General features: G+C 43.7%; 1 protein-coding gene across 3 annotated transcripts in view; it reads left to right on the top strand.

The window, feature by feature from the left end:
- The window catches only part of ARHGEF40 (Rho guanine nucleotide exchange factor 40), a 309,810-nt gene extending 291,497 nt beyond the window's left edge, over positions 1-18,313 (top strand). For all 3 annotated transcript variants that reach the window (XM_069239054.1, XM_069239053.1, XM_069239052.1), the window contains 4 exons: positions 1,445-1,678; positions 5,967-6,097; positions 17,035-17,093; positions 17,545-18,313. In XM_069239054.1, the coding sequence (XP_069095155.1) occupies positions 1,445-1,678; positions 5,967-6,097; positions 17,035-17,076 (407 nt within the window). In that variant the 3' untranslated portion in view covers positions 17,077-17,093; positions 17,545-18,313. The remainder of the gene's footprint in view (positions 1-1,444; positions 1,679-5,966; positions 6,098-17,034; positions 17,094-17,544) is intronic.
- The last annotated feature ends 298 nt before the right edge of the window (positions 18,314-18,611 follow it).

Genomic DNA, 18,611 nt, shown 5'->3' with positions numbered 1-18,611 from the left:
TAGATGGGCATCACAGGGTTTGTTCCTAATTAAACCTTCTACTTCAACCCAGACAGTCTCCAGAATCATCTTCCAACACAACAGAAGACTTCATTCTTTTGTGATGTTTTAGCAATCCACTTTGGATAGGTTTTGTCCCAGATGAAGACAAGGCGTTCTACTGTATGGCCAGGTCCAAGAGGGCATCATCAGCTGAAGTGAGGCATGAGCCACGGAAATGTGTCCTCATTAAAGCTGGTGATTCTGAGCCTTATTTTTGTGGGCTCAAATGGTTGTAATTAGATATCAACAGTGTATGTATATTTACCTTATAGAATTTATCTCAGGAGACACTAATGTCCACTATAGGTATTGTAAGCATACTCCTGCCCACATTTGTTTGAACAGTGCTCCTAATTTACTATAATTAATGTTAACATTTGAATTATTGAGTGCAAATCTCAGTCTCCACTGGGATTACTATATAATTGTCCAACTATTACACTTGAGCATATGAGTTATTTCTTAGTCTCTCATAGGTTTAGCCATTTGTAAGAATAGGTGTTACTTTCCTCTATTCAGGTAGAAACCTGCAAAGTTAGTATTGACTTAATGTCCGGAAAAAGGGCTTTTACTGGTGGTGTCATAATTTTTTACTAGTGTTAGTCCCCAAAACTGCACTTGAGGAGGTCTGTCGGTGTATGCCTGATTAGTCTGATCAGAGGCAGAAAGCTGTAATGGGAAATTTATGGAGACACTATTAGTGAAAACATGCTGCCTCTAAAGCAGGAATCTGCAAACGGGGAAGTGGCCCCCCCTATGGGAGCCTCAAGTATTTCCAGGGGTGGGGTGGCGCCAGGCTCTGGCTAAAAGAAGCATTATGCTTACTACAGGGCTTTGTTTTAAGCGGTAAAAAGAGCACCAGTAAGCGCTCTGGAATGGGCCACCATTAACATGTTTTGCCATTTATATCCTACCCACCTCCCATTTCTAATAATCACTCTGTGGATACATTTACACATTAGTAAGGCCTGCCTGACCAGAATAGTATGTTGATTGCATTTTTAAAACGGTAATAGAACTTAACTGCAATGTTTAAATAAGTCTAGACATATTTAAACATTGGCAGTTTAGTTGAATAATTGTGAAAAAATCTGAGAGGGGCTCAGATTTATTTATTTTCAATGTGGGGGGGGGGTTGTTGGCAGAGGCATGTCAAAGTATGAAGACGTCTGCTCTAAAGGATGAGTGGGCTTGAGCTAAGACACATGTCAAGCTCCTTAGCATGTGTGCAAATCTCGTCCTTCTGAACCTCCTTTTAGATACAGCACCCTTTTGTAAACATCCAGGTTTCCCTAATGTTTGGCAACTTCTGAATCCCTTTAAATGTTATGCTAAGTCCATTAGCAAGGTGGTTTTACTGAGGCCTTTTAACTTCTGTGTCACTCTCTGTTTATCTCTACAGGTGCTCGGACTCGTGCATCAGTGGCAGTTTCTTCGTTTGACCACAGCGGACCATGCAGACAGACCTCATGCCCTTCAGGCTCCTCCTCATCCACTTCAAAAGGCCTAGGACCACTAAACCTCCAGTTCCCCTTTAGACACAGCTCAGCTGGACCCAGCTCCCCAGGATCTTCATCTCTCCCAGGAATCATTGCAGAGGAAAGCTGGGACTACAACTCCTGCAAGACTGCCCCAGGTAAGAAGAACATAAACACTGAACACGCTCACTTGCAATGTTCTCCGTACGCCATTTTAAAACACAAATGTCACAGAAAAACAAATACCTTCAAAATTAGAGCTGGGATGTCAAATATTTCTTCCAGATATGGAGTCTCATGTTCATAAACCGTCTTGTGTTCATCTTTACTTTTAAGTGCCTCAAGTCCTCTCATGTCCCCATTCGTATGTATACAAGTCATATTCTGGGAACTGACTGGGACTCTTGAAAATTAAGTTGTCTGTCTTGCTTTTAGTTTTGAGACTTGAAAAGTGATAGCCTGAAACAACAGTCCACTTGGAACCTCCCTAGCTGCAGACTTCTGTTTTCTGATTTACACCCAAAACATTAAGCTTGGGAGTACATAGATGTTTCACAGTCGTGCCTGTGTGCACCATGCAGATCTCAAATTATCTCTTATGTCCCTCTCGCTATCACAAAGACTTTGAGGTTGTCCTGCTTGTCCTCTCAGGCAAATTCACTACACATGCTATGGTCCTATTTATGTGATCAGCATTAGGATATATCAAGTGGACACAAGATAATTTCATAACTCTTTAAACATATTCAGAAATTCATGTTTTTTAAAAAGAAAAATATTGTAAACTTATTTTTAAAATTGACTGTTCTAGTTGATGCTTCACATGGAGTTAGGTGCTGTCTCTTTAAGGTGTCTGGTCCTAGAGGATCCTTAATGCCAAGCATGAGACACCATCTCTAAATTTTATTTTCCACTTAGCCAGAGAGAAATCCTAAACAATGTGGCTCTTGCGTTCCAATTTTTTATTTTTTTGTTTCTGCTGTGAACTCTATAAGGAGAGTATTTGTGTCTTGGAACAATGTATCCATTATTTAGAAATTACTCAGACTGCAGGAAGAGTAAGTTAGGCTAAGAGAATGCGTACTCAAAGTTCGCTCTTTTATGTAAATCATTTTGTTAACACTTGTGAACCGTTGTAAAGGCTGGCAGTTCAAGGCTTTGAAAGAAAGTAGTAGAAGACATATTGATGCAGGTTTGGGCCTTTTCCCTCCACAAGCAGTATGTTCAGCCACATTTAGCAATACCACTGATTTGTATGAAAAAAGGAACACCTACATGTCTGCTCCATCTAAGGGACCCCCGCTTCACTCTATACCACCCTTGCCTTTTGTCTCCAAGAAAATCCCCATCAGAGTGAAGGTGCTCAATGTCTGAGGCACACTGGGGTGGGGCATTCTTTGACAGCACTTCTAGTTAGCATGAAGGAGATGCCTGACACTGATGTCCCTACATACACTGCCAACAATCACTTCACCTGGATGCACTATCTACTACAAATATCATTGAGATATGTCATATGCAGGATTCATCACTCTTGCTTCATGATCCCTAGCAAACTTCTTGTTCCTTTTATTCACCAAACAGGAAATATGTACCCAGCAGACACACTTGTTCGTCTTATTCAAAATGCAGGAAAGATCTGCCCGCCAGATACTTTTTTCTTTATACGTAAAACATCTAAAAGACCTACCCAGCATACATGCTGTTCCTCTTATTCAAAACACAGGAAAGATCCACGCAACAGTCAAGTTATTCTTCTTATTTAAAACACAGGAAAGATCCACAGCACACTTTTTTTCAAGAATCATCTTGATCAGAATTCTGTCTTCAAAAGGCATGAATCCCTATTTGCTCCTCCCACAAGAGACTCACTCAGAATAACACTTTTTACCTCATCACATTATCTGCATCCATTCTACATATATTGGTGTCAGTCTGATCTATTTTGAAGAAAATGTTGTGTCTGTCTTCACCTGTTACACGAAAAAATACAAGTAAAGCATCTCCTGTGTGGTGTGGGCCTTTGCAGAAATCTCCTGGAAAATTGCTGTTTCCCTGAATATTGCAGTTTGTTCTTTTAAAAAAATGTTATTTGTATATAACATAAACCAATATACGAAAATACATAATCCGTATCATCCATTCCAGAAAAAAATACAAATGGAATACCACGTCGAAAATAGAATAATAAAATTGACAACAGTATGTGTTAACAAGTACACCACCAAACTTCGTACTGCCAAACTACTTGTAAAAAGGAAAAGTTAACATTTGTTAATTGACTACATTATTTACATCACTTGAATATGTACAACTCGAGGCATGATGGTCAGAGCTTATCAAATGAATTGATCTGAGTTTCAATTCAAGTCTTCTCATGATTAGGGTCATAGGAGAGGGATGGTTTTTCAGAGGGTTCATGCCTCTGCATTTGAAAACCCATACCAAGAAAACCTTCTACAAGAGGTGCTGTGCCCTTCTACAAGAGGTTCTGTGCCCTTGCTGGCAGTGCTGTTTTCCATCGCCCTATTTTCCATTGTTCTAAAACCAAATCTATGTATTTCCCCTGTTACACCATTTGCCCTACACCAGTGAGATGGAGAATATCCAACATGCTCTAGGCCTAGAGGGAGATCACATGTTTGTGCTTGACATCATCAAAACCAAAGAGACTTTGAAGTTCTCAGTCATACCACTGCAGGGACCTCTATCTCAACAGAGGTACAGTCAAATATACCTACAAGAAGGCTTTAGAAGGAGTTCCAATTCACCAGAAAAAGGGGTATACATGAGGTACCTCTTAGCGTAGAATAAACCCTAACCTAAGACTTGAGACCAATTTGCTAGCTAAGATCCATCAACAAATTTACCAAATGGAATGACCTCGGGCTAGGCCATAGGTTTGAGCTTGTGAATGTAGGGAAGTTGTGCTTTGCACAAACTGGTCTGCAGTCACCCTGCACAGTCATCAAAAAAAGGCACATTAACCTGCATCTGCCACAGATCTTGCCAGTGAGTCATCAGAAAGATCCGCTCCACAACCCGATTGGGTAGCAGCCCCCTCCCTCCATTTAAAGACACATTTTAGCATTTAAGGAACACAAGATCACTACCACATGCTGAATCAGATGTCTAAGCCCTGACACTCCTGCCAGACACAGTGATGAACCATACATGTCCTACACTAGCAAAGATGAAGGCTGCTTCTATTTTCCAAACTGATTCCTTTACTTGCTCAAATTTTGCTTCCTCTTCAGCACAGAGCTAAGATGGGTGGTGAGCTGACCCAGAAAGGTTCTTGAAACATGCAGTTTCTTTGCTGGGAAGTACACCCAGGCTTGGTAGGCCAGCATTGCATAAGGTGAGGACACACCGAACCATAAAAGAGGACTTGAACCCAGATAATTGATGACTAATGATTAGTGCTCAAAGTGAGTTATTGGTTGTTGGTGGGACCCACCGGCACTCTTTTTTGAGACAGTTAGCTAGTTTTCCTCATCATAGTAAGAGTTTTGAAAACACACACAGGGGAAGAGGGAGGAAAAGTAAGATGGAAAAACCTGACAAATTGAGAAAGCAGAAACCTACAAGAGTGAGCTAAAGGGTCAGGGAGTGTCCAGGTGGATTAAAGAGATGTGACATGGAATTAAGATTACATAGACTTGGTATTTGGTACACTGACATACAGCAGTGCCAGCCGCGGGCACATGAGGAACATTTTGGGCCGCCACCTATTTTTTTTAAAAATTAAGCACTGTACTAATAAAGTATATGTACTGGTGAGTAACTTAATTCTACTTGTGATAGTGAGTCTGGTATGCCTAGTTCAACAGTTATCATTTGCCTGTGCAATCCACACACTGTCATCATTGATGAGTCTGTGACCCTGAGTCCGAGTTAGTCAAAGTCTTCCGACCTCCTGTGCAAATCCCTGTAGGAATCGAAATTCCTAGTTTGGTGGTAGCTAGCGGGTGTGGTAAATACCTTACCCTTCAATAAATTTTGGCATGTCAAATCTGGTGAAAATTAGCAGGGGGGAAATGTACGATATTTACTGTACAATGCAGATTTCGGTGCATTAGGCTAGATTCGGAGTTGTGTATAATAGATGCTTTTTGTCGCACTTGATATATATTATTCTGTGAGGTAAAATGTTTATAGGGTGCGATAAATAGCAGCTATTCTGAGTTTTTAGGGAACAACGGGCAGATTTTCATGCTTAGAGCACTTAGTAATCTATGGGTGCAGTAAATGCCTCCTGAATTGGAATTTCGATCCCTGTGTGTTTTCTTAAAGTCTACCCTGTATTTTGCAAGTCTTTCTGTAAGAGTGTTACAAGTGGAAGTGCTGAACTCTATATCTTGGAGAATCCTCTTTGTGCTTTTCAATTACACACATTTTACCTGGATATCATGTGTACAAAACCATCTCTTCTCTTGCATTTAGGGACTGACTTGTCCAGTGCTGTCACACGCAGTGAAAGCCAGCGAGAAAGCAAGTCAACAAACTTGGGAGGAGGAAAGAGCCAAAACCGGTCTCTCTTCATCCCGCAATTTGGACAGGGACATCAGTCAGCGGTATGTATGACACCTGTTTCCCACACTGAGACCACCTCAAAGTTTCTGACACTTTCCACAGCTGTATGCTCATCATCCAATAATCTAAGAAACATATGTCAAAAATGTACTAGTTTATTTGTAGATCTTGCCTACAGGGAGCTTGCAGTGGGATTTGGGCTAGCCAAATATTTATCATTGGTTGACATTCTATTCCATCTCGTTTGCTTGCTTCTTTTCTATGGCTTCCCTCCTCTTCTTGCAGCTGTCCCTCCCCTAGAGCATAGCTCATACTCAGGGAACTATTCTTTTCTTTTAGTACTCAATGGGAGTACATTTGTTTCTCCAGTATTAGGGTATCTTTCATAGATTCACATGCTTGAATCATTCCCTGTTGTCGAAGTGGGAGTCCCACAGTACATAGAAAGCAATAACTTAAAATTTTACATTAAAGTCAGTGCAAAAGACATTCACTTGAATAGCTTATCAGCGTTATTAGAAATGACCCAAAGTCCAGCCAATCAGGAGACAGCACCCTTTAGAACCCTTACCACAGAGGCTCCAGTCGCTCAGATTTTCTACCGCACGTCGTGTAAAGGAAGTCACCCTGAGCTCTGCTCAGTTTAAATTTTTCTGACAGGAATTCTTCTGAATACTGTTGTTTACCCTAAAACTGCGTATTCTAACATATCTACAGCCAAGAAATGTTTATTTCGACCCTGCAGCTCCTGTGGGAAGCCACGGCTCCACTGTGAAGATCCTCACAAGGACTGCATATACTGTCTTCACCCAGACCACAAGGTGAAAGATTGTAAGATTTTTCTAACCTTTCCTCATAAAACCCCGAGAGATTGAGAGGCTAGGCTCCTGCTTTGGCTTAAGTCCAAAGAGTACCCTCTCTCTGACGACAGCAATACCTCACACAAATCTGTGCCATCGAAAAAGAGAAAGAGATCTGGGGAGAGCTACTCTCCAAAACGAAGTAAGGCAGACAAGAAAATCCATTCTGTGGGGGGAGAAAATAGAGGAATGTCCATCAACCTCAAAGAAAGAGAGTTCAACTGGGAAAGATCATTCTGAACCTTCCCCACCAGCTGCCACCACTATTCAAATGAAAAAAACATCCAGATGTCTGCTGCCGCTGACGGCTTAAAAAATGTCAGCCTCGTCGACGAGACCCTCTACAACAGCTTTGGTCACAACTGCTACCACAGCGACGGCACTATTTACTGCACCGCCTTCACCCTTGATAATAACGTCATCACTGTTATCATCGACGACAATAACATTGATTAACATAGAGTATAAACCTGCTTTACCGTCATCAACACCCCAGTTGGAGTAAGCGTCGACGGAGGTATCTAAGTTTGACCCATCGATGAAAAATTTCCACTCCCCGTCATCCGGCCCGTTGACGTCAGCAAAGAAAGCGGCGACATCAGAAAACTTTAAACCATCGATGTTAATACGGTCTACGGCTCCATCAACAACGACTACACCAACAACCTCCACACCATCGACGACAGCTCTGTTGACGACAACAAAGAGCACTGTCGACGACTCAGTCACATCCTGGAGACACACCAGCAATGCTAACACCGTCTACACACCAACCGTCTTTCCTACCCTTAACATTAATACCTTTAAGGCGCAAGTCCACACATGAGACACTGCTACCATCACATATCTCACCCAGCAAGGTATCGTCTGCCCGTCCAGAGAATTTTCTTGATGATGACAAAGATGAAGAAGAATATGAGGGCACCTATTCGGATGATGGAATGTTTGGAGTGGCTCATAGCCCTTCAGATTTACGATTTAAATGCCAGGAAGACAATGAGGAGTTCCAGCAGTATGAACATTCATATGTCCATGAACTGTTTGTTTACCAACATGAGGCAGGTTCACAGCAGGAAACCACAGTACAAATGCCAATATCACTGGTCACCAATTTACAGCATATGATGCAAGACTACTATAGCAGATTTCCACCACCAGGATCGGCACCTCCACTGCCACATACACCACTCCAGCGCCCACCGCAATTATGGCCTTCTACCAGAGATCAGTCTTCAGAGTTCCAAGTACCCACAACAACATTGTCACCTCCATCTTTACCTCCTATAAATGATCGAGCTTTCTCGGATGAGGACCAAGAAGAGGGTGAGACTGCTTCTCTTCCCAGTGAGTGGGACGACTACCAAACACAAACACCATTCCCCTCTACTTCACAACCGGTAGATACTCCACCGCAGGACATAGGAGGGTTCCATAGTGTTATGGAACGAGGTGCCAAAAGATTTCAGCTTCCCATTGTCATAAAAAAATCGGATTGCTTTCTTTACGACTTTAAAGAGGATACCAGAAAGTAAGTTTGTGCTATCCTGATTGTGGATTTTATTTTGGAAGAGGACCTTAAGGTTATGCAGCCCCCATCCTCAATACCAGCGGCACTTCAAGATTGGACAAGAGTACAAAATGCCTGAGAACTCCCCAGCTTGTATAATTGGTCAGCCCAAAGCTGACTCTGTGATAACTCAGGCAGCCCAACGCAGGTCCAGAAACCTATCCTCTCCACTTTCCGCACACCCAAATAAGGAAGGAAAACACCTGGATACCACAGGAAAGAAATTCTATGTCAGGACCGGAGGCTTCGGATTATGCTTTTCTCTCTCTTTACTGCAAACCTCAGCAACCAATAAAATTCAACAAAACAAAAGAACTACATTTCCCATAAACTCAGTAGTTCGTGTCCACCAATCACAAGTGACCTGTCCATATAACTGGCTCTCGCAGCATAGTCCTTCCTCTTTTTTTGCTGCTGCAGCCAAGAGATAAGTGCATTCTGCGTTCACTGTATTTTTTAATTTACGTATAATTAGTTCTGGGGTATTGTTTAGCACAGCGTGGAGCGGGAGCAGGCTCTACGCGCGCCTCGGTGCCTTCCCCACGCGACATGCCTTTATTTTTATTCTTTTTGTTGTCCGTTTTGACGGCACAAAAAGCTCAGCATTTGCCGGTAGGCGTGGTCACGCTCGGGCTATGCTTGCTCATGCGCCCTCCTCGTCCGACCCTTAGTGAGGTGGGCGAGGTGTGCACGGTGCGTCAGGAGGCTCAGGAGAAGATATTTTTAGCTCTCTTTTCCTCTGTGAGTTTTGTTCGAGCCCCAGAACGCCAGACGGGGCGAATTTAACGTTGTTGGATCTGCCGAGGGGTACAAAGCAGGAGCTCCCTCCACACTTAACTTTTGCTGTGCCATTAATAACTCAGTTACCCATAACTTTGGATCAAATTTCCTGCTGGGAATTATTCTTCCTCCCCGTGATCTCCTCCGTTTCCTCTGTTGCCATGGTGTACTATGCCGGAGAGGATGATTTCTATCAGGATCAACCTGAATTTGCAGATGAGCATATGGAGGAAAGACTAGTGGAAGCCCTGGGCTACCATGTCCAGGACTCCGTAAATCAGGCTCTTATTAATGTGCTAAAACCTTTTGCTCAGCCCTTGAGACGATTTGGGCAGTGTGAATTGAGAGGTCGCCCTCTAACGGAGGCTGGTTCGCAACCCGACCAACTACCTGATCTGGCTTTGTCCCAGGGAGCCTTAAAAAGACCATTGTCGTCAGCAGACATACTAGCGAATATGGCTGCATCGGTGATGCAAGATCACAGCTATGATGTTTATTCGTCACTAGACACGTCAGAAGGCAGCAGAGAAGCCTCTGCTAGACCAGACGGCCTTTCTTCCTCTGGCTCAGTCCTCCGGCTCAGACCAAGATCAGGAAGACCCCAAACCAATGGGGAAGCGCAAACGCAAATCCCATAACACGCAAGAGCGTAGCTCTTCCTATCGCAACCTTTCCTTTGATCCTGAAAGTATAATCCACCCCAGGTCCACGGAATGGCTTCCATGTGAGGAGGTTGCTCAATATGTACAAGACCATATCCTCAAAGGGTTTGACCGTGAGGTTAGGAACACCCTACGCTCAGAATGCCCCCGTCCTTCTCTACAAGGCAAGGTAACAGAGACTCCAGATCTTGATCTAAATATGGCGATTTTTATGCAAAAAAATTCAAAAGATCCTAAGAAGGGTCTGGATCGTGCCTGTAAGAACTGTCAGGACAGGCTTCTTGATATATCTGGTCCCATCACAACAATTCTTGAATTGGCCGTCCAAGCGAAAGAGTCTGAATCTTCTCTGGACCCTCAAACAATTTTAGAGTGGGCTCAACGAGCAATCTTTCTATTGGGAAATGCGTACTGCGCCATGACTACGGAGCACAGACGCTCCTTCCTCATGAGAATTGATCCTAAATTGGCAGATTTGGCCCCCAACGACGCAGGCCCAGCAGCAAATGGGTTTTTTCAGTGATAAATTTGTGAAAGATCTGGGGAAATATGTTGCCACCTTTTCCGCCTTGGATAAGGCTCAATCCTCCATGAGTAAAATGTTTAATACAGGCCTTTTTGCCAGGGCCGAATGCTTTAGAGGCCGAGCGCCGGGCCGTGGCTTCAGTCAGGCCTCAGGCAGTTACAACCAACAAGGATACTATTCCAGATCGGGATTCTATCCCTCCCGATCCCGCTGAGGCAGAGGCCCCGGTTACCGTAATAGATGCGGCGCCAACTCCGTCGAAGGGCCCTCCACAGGTGAGAATTATTCCCTTTTCAGAGGTTTTCTTGGGAGGGAGATTGAAAGATCATTTAAGAGCATGGGAACGGATATCTCAAGATCCGTGGATTCTTCAGACTGTCCAAGGTTACAAGATAGAGTTTTATGCCCTGCCTCATCAGACGAACTTTCCTCGTCCCCTCGTTTTTACCGAAACAGACGGTCATTTCATAGACGTCGAGATTGCCCGATTAATCCAAAAACACGCCATTTGCCGTTCCGATCCACACCCAAATGGGTTTGTAAGTTCGATCTTTCTGGTTCAGAAAAAAGGAGGTGGCTCCCGGTTAGTTCTCAACCTGAGGGAATTCAATTCCTGGGTGGTCTACCAACATTTCAAAATGGAAGGTATCCATCTTTTAAGAGACCTTCTGTTAGAAGGGGATTTTCTGGTAAGGTTAGACCTAAAGGATGCTTATCTTTCGGTTCCCATCTTCGAGCCTCATCGACGGTTCCTCCAATTCTGTTGGCGGGAGACTTGGTACGAATTCTCCGTCCTTCCCTTCGGTCTTTCATCCGCCCCTTGGTGTTTTACCAAACTGTTAAGACCAGTAGTTCAACTACTCAGATAAAGGGGCGTTTGTCTCATTATTTATAGACGACATTCTGATCATGGCTCAGTCCTGCAAGATCTAGGATTCCTTATCAACGTAGACAAATCAGTGTTAACCCCGTCCAAGGCTGTAGAATTCTTAGGGTTTCAGGTGGACTCCTTCAAAGCACAATTGTTTTTACCTCTTGCGAAGAGGAAATCCATCAAGAAAGAATTGTGGAGAGTCCTTGCCTCTCAGACTATATAATTGAAGACCCTAGCACGCCTAGTGGGTCTTTTGGCTTCTTCAATACAGGCAATCTTCCCAGGGCCTCTCCAATATCTCCTTACAGCGCTTGAAGATTCTTCATCTCCGCAAAGGCCTTCCGTGTGCAGAACAGATTGTTCTGTCGGACGAGGCCAAGTCGGAAATCCATTGGTGGCTAGAACACATGGATGCCTGGAACGGCAGAGCCATCTTTGCTTCGAGTACAGAAATGATTATCGAATCGGATGCCAGCCGGTGGGGCTGGGGAGCACGCTGCGGCTCTGTTCAGACGGGGTGTCGTTGGTCCCAGGACGAACTATCCCTCCACATCAATTGCCTAGAACTGCTAGCAGGAGCTTTTGCTATTCGCTCCCTGTCTCCACAGCAGGGTAAGTGTTGTATTCTTCTCCGGATGGACAACATTTCAGCAGTTCAATACATCAACTGTCTGGGCAGGACCAGGTCCCGGGTACTAGTAGAGATTGCGAAGGAGTTTTGGCAATTTTGTCTTCTCCATCACATATCGGTGACAGCGGAATATATTCCGGGACGAGCCAATCTCATTGCGGACTGGAATTATCGATTCCTCAGGGATGGCAGCGACTGGAGGCTGGATCCTCTGATATTCAACAAGTTGAACTCTCTTTGGGGTCCTTGTGGGATAGATCTTTTTGCCTCCAGACTCAACACTCAACTGACATGTTTCTTCAGTTGGAGACCGGACCCTTTGGCGGCCGGGACGGATGCGTTTCTCCAGTCTTGGGAGTCGGGATGCTTTATGCGTTTCCCCCATTCATCATGATTCAGAGAGTACTCTCTCAGGTGAGGAGACAGAGGGCAGAATTGATTTTAGTGACGCCCATCTGGAAGGCTCAACCTTGGTTCCCTTTGGCAATGTTGATGTCTTGCGCTCTTCCTGTAGCGATTCCGCAGGACCCTCGACTATTGTTAGATCCAGTGGGATCTCCCCATCCACTGATATGGAGGGAACAATTACTCCTCATGGCGTGGAGAATTTCCGGAGACGCTGGCAGGTGCTGGGAGTTTCGGACAACGCAATGTTCTTCTTGTCACAATCTTGGGCTCCTTCCACTCACAAACAATATCAATCCGCCTGGAAAAGATGGGTGGGTTGGTGCAATCAATGAGATATTGATCCCGTGGGGTCCCCCATTGTTATGATCGTCAATTTTCTGTCAGAACTAGCGTCGCAGGGCCTAGCTTATAGAACCATTAACAATTTCAGATTGGCAATTTCAGCGGGTCATCCCCATATAGAAGGTAAACCGACGGGGGAACACCCGCTAGTGTGTAAGCTGCTGCGGGGATTCGCATGGTGGCCCCTCCTCAACCTAAATATTCTTCCCTGTGGGGCGTAGATATTGTTTTAAAGTATTTGAAGTCATGGCCATGTAACGAGGATCTTTCACGCAAGCAGCTTTCAACGAAGTTGACCATTTTGCTATGTTTATTATCATGTCGCAGAGTGTCTGATGTGCAAGCTCTGGATTTGGCAGGTAGAGTATTTACTCCTTCGGGAGTCTCATTTACTATTTCTAATCGTACTAAGTCCTGTTCTAGAAGTGTTTCATATCCAGCTTTTCCTCATCACCAAAAGCTATGTATTGTAAAATGTTTGAAAGCTTATGAGGAACGTACTAGAGATATACGCCAAACTTTTCAGGGTCAGTTGTTGATTTCCTTACAAAAACCTTTTGGTCCTGTTTCAGCAGTGACGTTAGCACGTTCGGTCCCAAGAGAGACAGAAAAGATTTGAAATCTAGCACAATACCTCGCCTTAAGAAAGTCTACTTCAGTCTGAATCTACAAATCTTTCCTGGGGATGCTCTCCTCTTGCATTCCACTTTTACCAAACTGCCATCTCCACATGAGATCACTTCAGGAAGATTTTGACAGACATTGGGTCCGAATCAACGGATCTTTCAATGATATAATTCAAATAACACCCCTCCAAATGAGGCAGGCCATGAAATGGTGGTCGAAGACATCCCACATCTCCAAAGATCTCTCTTTCCTGAATCAAATCCTGGAATATGTCATTACCACAGACGTGTCCCTGGCGGGATGGGGCGCTCATCTACAAGACCTGACAGAGAGGAAAATGGACCACCCAAGAAGCAACGTTTCACATCATCTTGTTAGTATTAAAAGTCATCTTCCTAGTGCTCAAATCCTTTCTAACCAAAATCAGGGATTCATTAGTTCTGATCTGAACAGACAATACCGCATATATGCACTACTTCAACAAGCAAGGTGGGACATGCTCACCAGCACTCTCTCCAGGCGCACAAGATATGGATTTGGGCCCTTTGACACCACATACCTCTCAGGGCAGAGCACGTACCACAAGTGTCGAACATCATTGCAGACTCACTAAGCAGGACCACAACAACCTGCCACGAATGGGAGCTCAACCAGGAGACTCTCAATCATCTTTTCCAGCACTGGGCCAAGCCCAGCTTAGACCTCTTTGCGACAAGAGAGAACAGCAAATACCAGTACTACGCAAGTTGCTACCGCAGAGAGTATCGTGTGGGACTGCATTTTTGATCAGATGGTAAGAAGTGTATGCTTACGCTTTTCCCCCGATACCATCAATGCCAAGAGTGCTAAAGAAAATGAAGAGGGAACCTTGTCGGCTGCTACTCATAGCTCCCAAGTGGCCATCCCAGTTTTGGTTTATGGAGCTCCTGCTTCTCTCGGAGCAGCCTCATATTCAGTTGGAACCAATACCAAACCTATTAATGATTAACCAAGACCAGGTCTGTCATCCCACCCCAACTTCTCTCCAGTTGTTTGCCTGGCTCCTGAGTTCATTGAATTCACTGACCTAAATACTCCAACTGATTGTCAAGAGGTGCTTGGTAATGCTAGAGCCCAGACCACAAATAAAACACACAAACTCAAATGGAAAAGATTCTGTATCTGGTGCAAGAATTCCTATGTCCACCCTTTTCCATCTGCTGCAGAACAGATACTTCCATATGTACTTCATTTAGCAAAATCTGGTCTACCGCACTCATCCATCAAGGTACATCTGGCAGCCATTTCTAGATTTCATCATAACACAAATTCTCCATCTTTATGGCCCTCCAGAATAATAAAACAATTCTTCAAAGGACTATTTAGATTGTTTTCTCCAGTAAAACTCCCTCCTCCTCCTTGGTATCTTAATGTTGTACTATTGCAAATGATGAGACACCCATTTGAGCCAGTACACAAGGCGGAGTTTAAATACATTTCCTGGAAGACAGCGCTTCCCCTAGGACTTACTTCAACAAAGCGGGTCAGTGACATCCAGGCATTTACAATCAATCAACCTTTTCTCCAGTTTACGACTGACACTCGGGACTAATCCCAAATTTATCCCTAAGGTCCCTTCAGACTTTCATCTAAATGAACCAGTAATATTGAAAACCTTTTTCCCAAATCCTCAATCTCCGGCAGAAAAAGCATTACATTCCTTAGATATCAGACGATATCTCAAATTCGAGATACAGAAGACTAGCAGCTTTTGCGAAGCAGATCAATTGTTTGTAGGCTATGGAGACTTCAAAAAGGGATTTCCTGTTACTAAACAGACAATAGCAAGGTGGATTGCTTTCGCCACACAATTTTGTCATCAACAAGCAGGGAAACCATTGACAAACAAAGTCAAGGCTCACTCCACCAGAGCTGTCTCCACCTCTACAGCTCTTTTCGCAGGTGTGACTATACAACAGATATGTAGAGCGGCAACTTGGTCTAGCAGGCACACCTTCACTCAGCACTGCTGCCTCGATGCTGCAGACAGAATGGATGCAGCAGGACAAGCAGTTCTACGTAATTTGTTTCAATAAGGTGAGCCACTTATTCTTTTTTCCCACCTTCCACTTTTTAATTTGCATGGCATTCGTTATATGTATTATAATGTTTACTGCTAACTATTCTGATTCGAGCATGTGAATCTATGAAAGATACCCAAATACTGGAGAAGAAAATATGTTACTTACCTGTAACTGTGGCTCTTAAGTATTGATATCTTTCATAGGTTCACATGTGATCCACCCTCCTCCCCATAGAGGCTCACTTCTCACTGTCTTGCTGTTCTCTTCATCACGTGTGCTAGAAGATGTGAGAGACTGGAGCCTCTGTGGTGAGGGTTCTAAAGGGTGCTGTTGCCTGACTGGCTGGACTTTTGTCATTTCTAATTACACTGATAAGCTATTCGAGTGAATGTCTTTTGCTTTGACTTCAATGTAAAATTTTAAGTTACTGCTTTCTGTGTACCATGGGACTCCCACTTCGATGACTGGGAATGATTCAAGCTTGTGAATCTATGAAAGATACCAATACTGGAGAACCACAGTTACAGGTAAGTAACTTATTTTCTTTCTTGCTCTCTTCATCATGTGTTCCTTCACTCTAAAATACCTGCCCCCTTTACACTCCGTGTTGCTTCCTTCAACATGTGAGACTTTTTTTTTACTTTTGTTTTTTTGCCCGCCCAAGCTCCTCCATTGCTCCTCGCCCGCTCCTCACTGCCCCAACCATGTTGACTTCTCCCCTAAGTAATCTTCCGTTGTTCCCCTGCCCCTTGCAGACTTTAAAAATAATGTTTTTCTAAATGTGTTTTAATGACCCAACTGCTGCTATCTGGTGTAGGTCCACTCTTTTTTAAAATGTGTTTTTGAAGACTTATGCATTACTGTTTTATTGCCATCCACCATTGTGGAATGGTAAATAAAAAAATTAACAAAATGGCAGCTAGTAATGTCATTTTTGTGCATGCTTGATAAGTCATGCATATGTCATCACCTAGACCATGGTAGTGTCATGATGCATATGCACGTATGCTTGGTGATGAATGTGCACATGCAAGTCATTGCACTTTTTTCTTTGTTTTTGCCAATGCTGCCCGGTATCATTAAAAAAACATTGGCAAAGCCAATAGGTTGAAAAGAGCGGCCTATTGATTTTGCCAGTGGTTGTTTCCTAATGATCTGTGGCTCAAATTCCTCCTCAGCTATAAAGAGCTGGATATGACCCACAGTGCTTCTGAAAAGAGACACTGGCTTTCTGTAGCCAGCAATAAAGATACAGCCAAACCTATTCTGTGTACTGAAGAAGCTATTTTTGTACCCTCCCATGATGAGCGCCCACCTATTGTAAACCGAAACCTGACAGAATGGAAATGTATTAAAAAAGTGTTGGGGGCAGCTCTGATGGAACACAGGACAAGGCAAATGGCACACCAGAGATGCAGGAAGCTAGAAGCCCCAGAATGTTCCCTAGTGTTATAATACCCACAAAAGAAGCATATTGATTGGCTGGCTAGTTCCTGGCTTCCTGCACTACGTGCTAATTAGTTTGAATAACTTAAATTCATATCGCTGTCTCTCTCTGTCACACTGTTTCTATCATTCATGTTCTCTGTCTCTCTCGGTCTCTCACGCTATTTCTCTTCTACGTCTCTTGTTTTATAGGGCAAAGAACAGATGACACCAAACCCCTCCACATCGCTGTGATTTTTACAGCTCTGCAGGTAGGAAAGGCACGAAGATGCTCTGGCATCTATAATGCAGTATGGATTTGTGGCGTGGGAAGACCCATGCCACATTACTATAAAATTACCTATCTCTGTACTCTGCATGTTCCTGTTCGCTCTGCTTCATTCTGTCTGTGGGAGTGACTCTGCATGTGTGTCTGTTTTAATCTATCTCACACTGTCCAGTAGTCTCATTTCTTCTCCCAAGTAAGTCATTTTTCATCACACTGTTCAACAAATCTCTTCAAGAACATGCCTCAGACGTTTTCTGCAGTACCAGTGATTGGGTAGGTAAAGTATTCCTTGTAGTTAGTCAGCAGTATTAGGGAGTCTCCTATCAAGTGCATGCAAAGAGAACCTCCATGTGGCCCAACTGAAGTACACTGGCCAGTCCTGTTTGATAACTTGGCAGTACAGCTCACACTTCATTGTCATCTGTCTGTTTCAGGACCAGAGCCTGTCCCAGAAGAAGAGTTCCCCTACTCCAAGGCAAGACTAGCTGTTCGTGGGGTGCAGCAGAGACTATTCACACCTGTCTACCAAAGAAACTCCTAACAAGACCATGCAATGCCTTAAGATTCATCCGAAGGATGGGAGATGTACTTCTCTCTGAGTGGCTAGAGTGCCTGTATTTACCTCGCTGGTTCAACAAAGCTTGCATGAGCCCACTGTCACCTGAGCGGGGATTTATTGGACTTGCATTTTATTTTCCAGATGCTCTCATTGAGCCCCAAACATTTGATGTAGACACTGATTGCCTGATAACACATCTACATAAACCTGAGGTCATTGGAACTTTCTGGGAATATGGCTGTGCCAGCTCCAGCATTAAAGTAGAGCTCCTCTGTATTTATGTGTATGAAAGACCTGTGGAACCTTGGGAGATGCTCACAGCTAAATAATTCCTGGCATAGACCACACAAACTTAATGGCCAGCATGCAGGGCCTGAGAATGCATGCCTTGGGTAGTAGGAGGCCTAGGCGTAGAGGTGAACGATTACATGATTGGGTAGCATCCCCTGAAATACCCTTACACCACTGTCACCTCTATGTTACAATAGTAATAATATTCTCCTATTTATATAGAGCTTCATAAAGAATCTCTCCTGCTTCTACAGCTCTGTTATAACAGACGTTAATATTACCCAAATCAATGGTACTCTATTTATCATCCATTTGTAGGACAAAAGACTGAGTAAACCTCCCTGGGAAATGAACCTGTGGTATGCAAATAACATGCAGATGTTTGTTTTTGGCGCTAAACTCATTGAGCTGTATTAATAGTTCTGTAAAATGTCTAGCAATGAGACCATCCAAGGAGCTCAAATGTCCGCTCTAACACTTAACCCTGTATGATATTGCCTTATCGTAACACTCCAACGTGCTGAAAACCTCTTCTAATGCTGCTTCATTTTCCATTTTCGTTCTGTAAACTTGGCCTTTGGCTTCTGGGCAGGGCCTCTGTATCATATCATCTCTCTGCAAAAGTGATAAATACCAGGAGGCTTTGACACC

The sequence above is a fragment of the Pleurodeles waltl genome, chromosome 6, assembly GCF_031143425.1.
Source record: "Pleurodeles waltl isolate 20211129_DDA chromosome 6, aPleWal1.hap1.20221129, whole genome shotgun sequence".
In the NCBI taxonomy this organism is placed as follows: domain Eukaryota; kingdom Metazoa; phylum Chordata; class Amphibia; order Caudata; family Salamandridae; genus Pleurodeles; species Pleurodeles waltl.
This window is presented reverse-complemented; position numbering and strand designations above follow the sequence as displayed.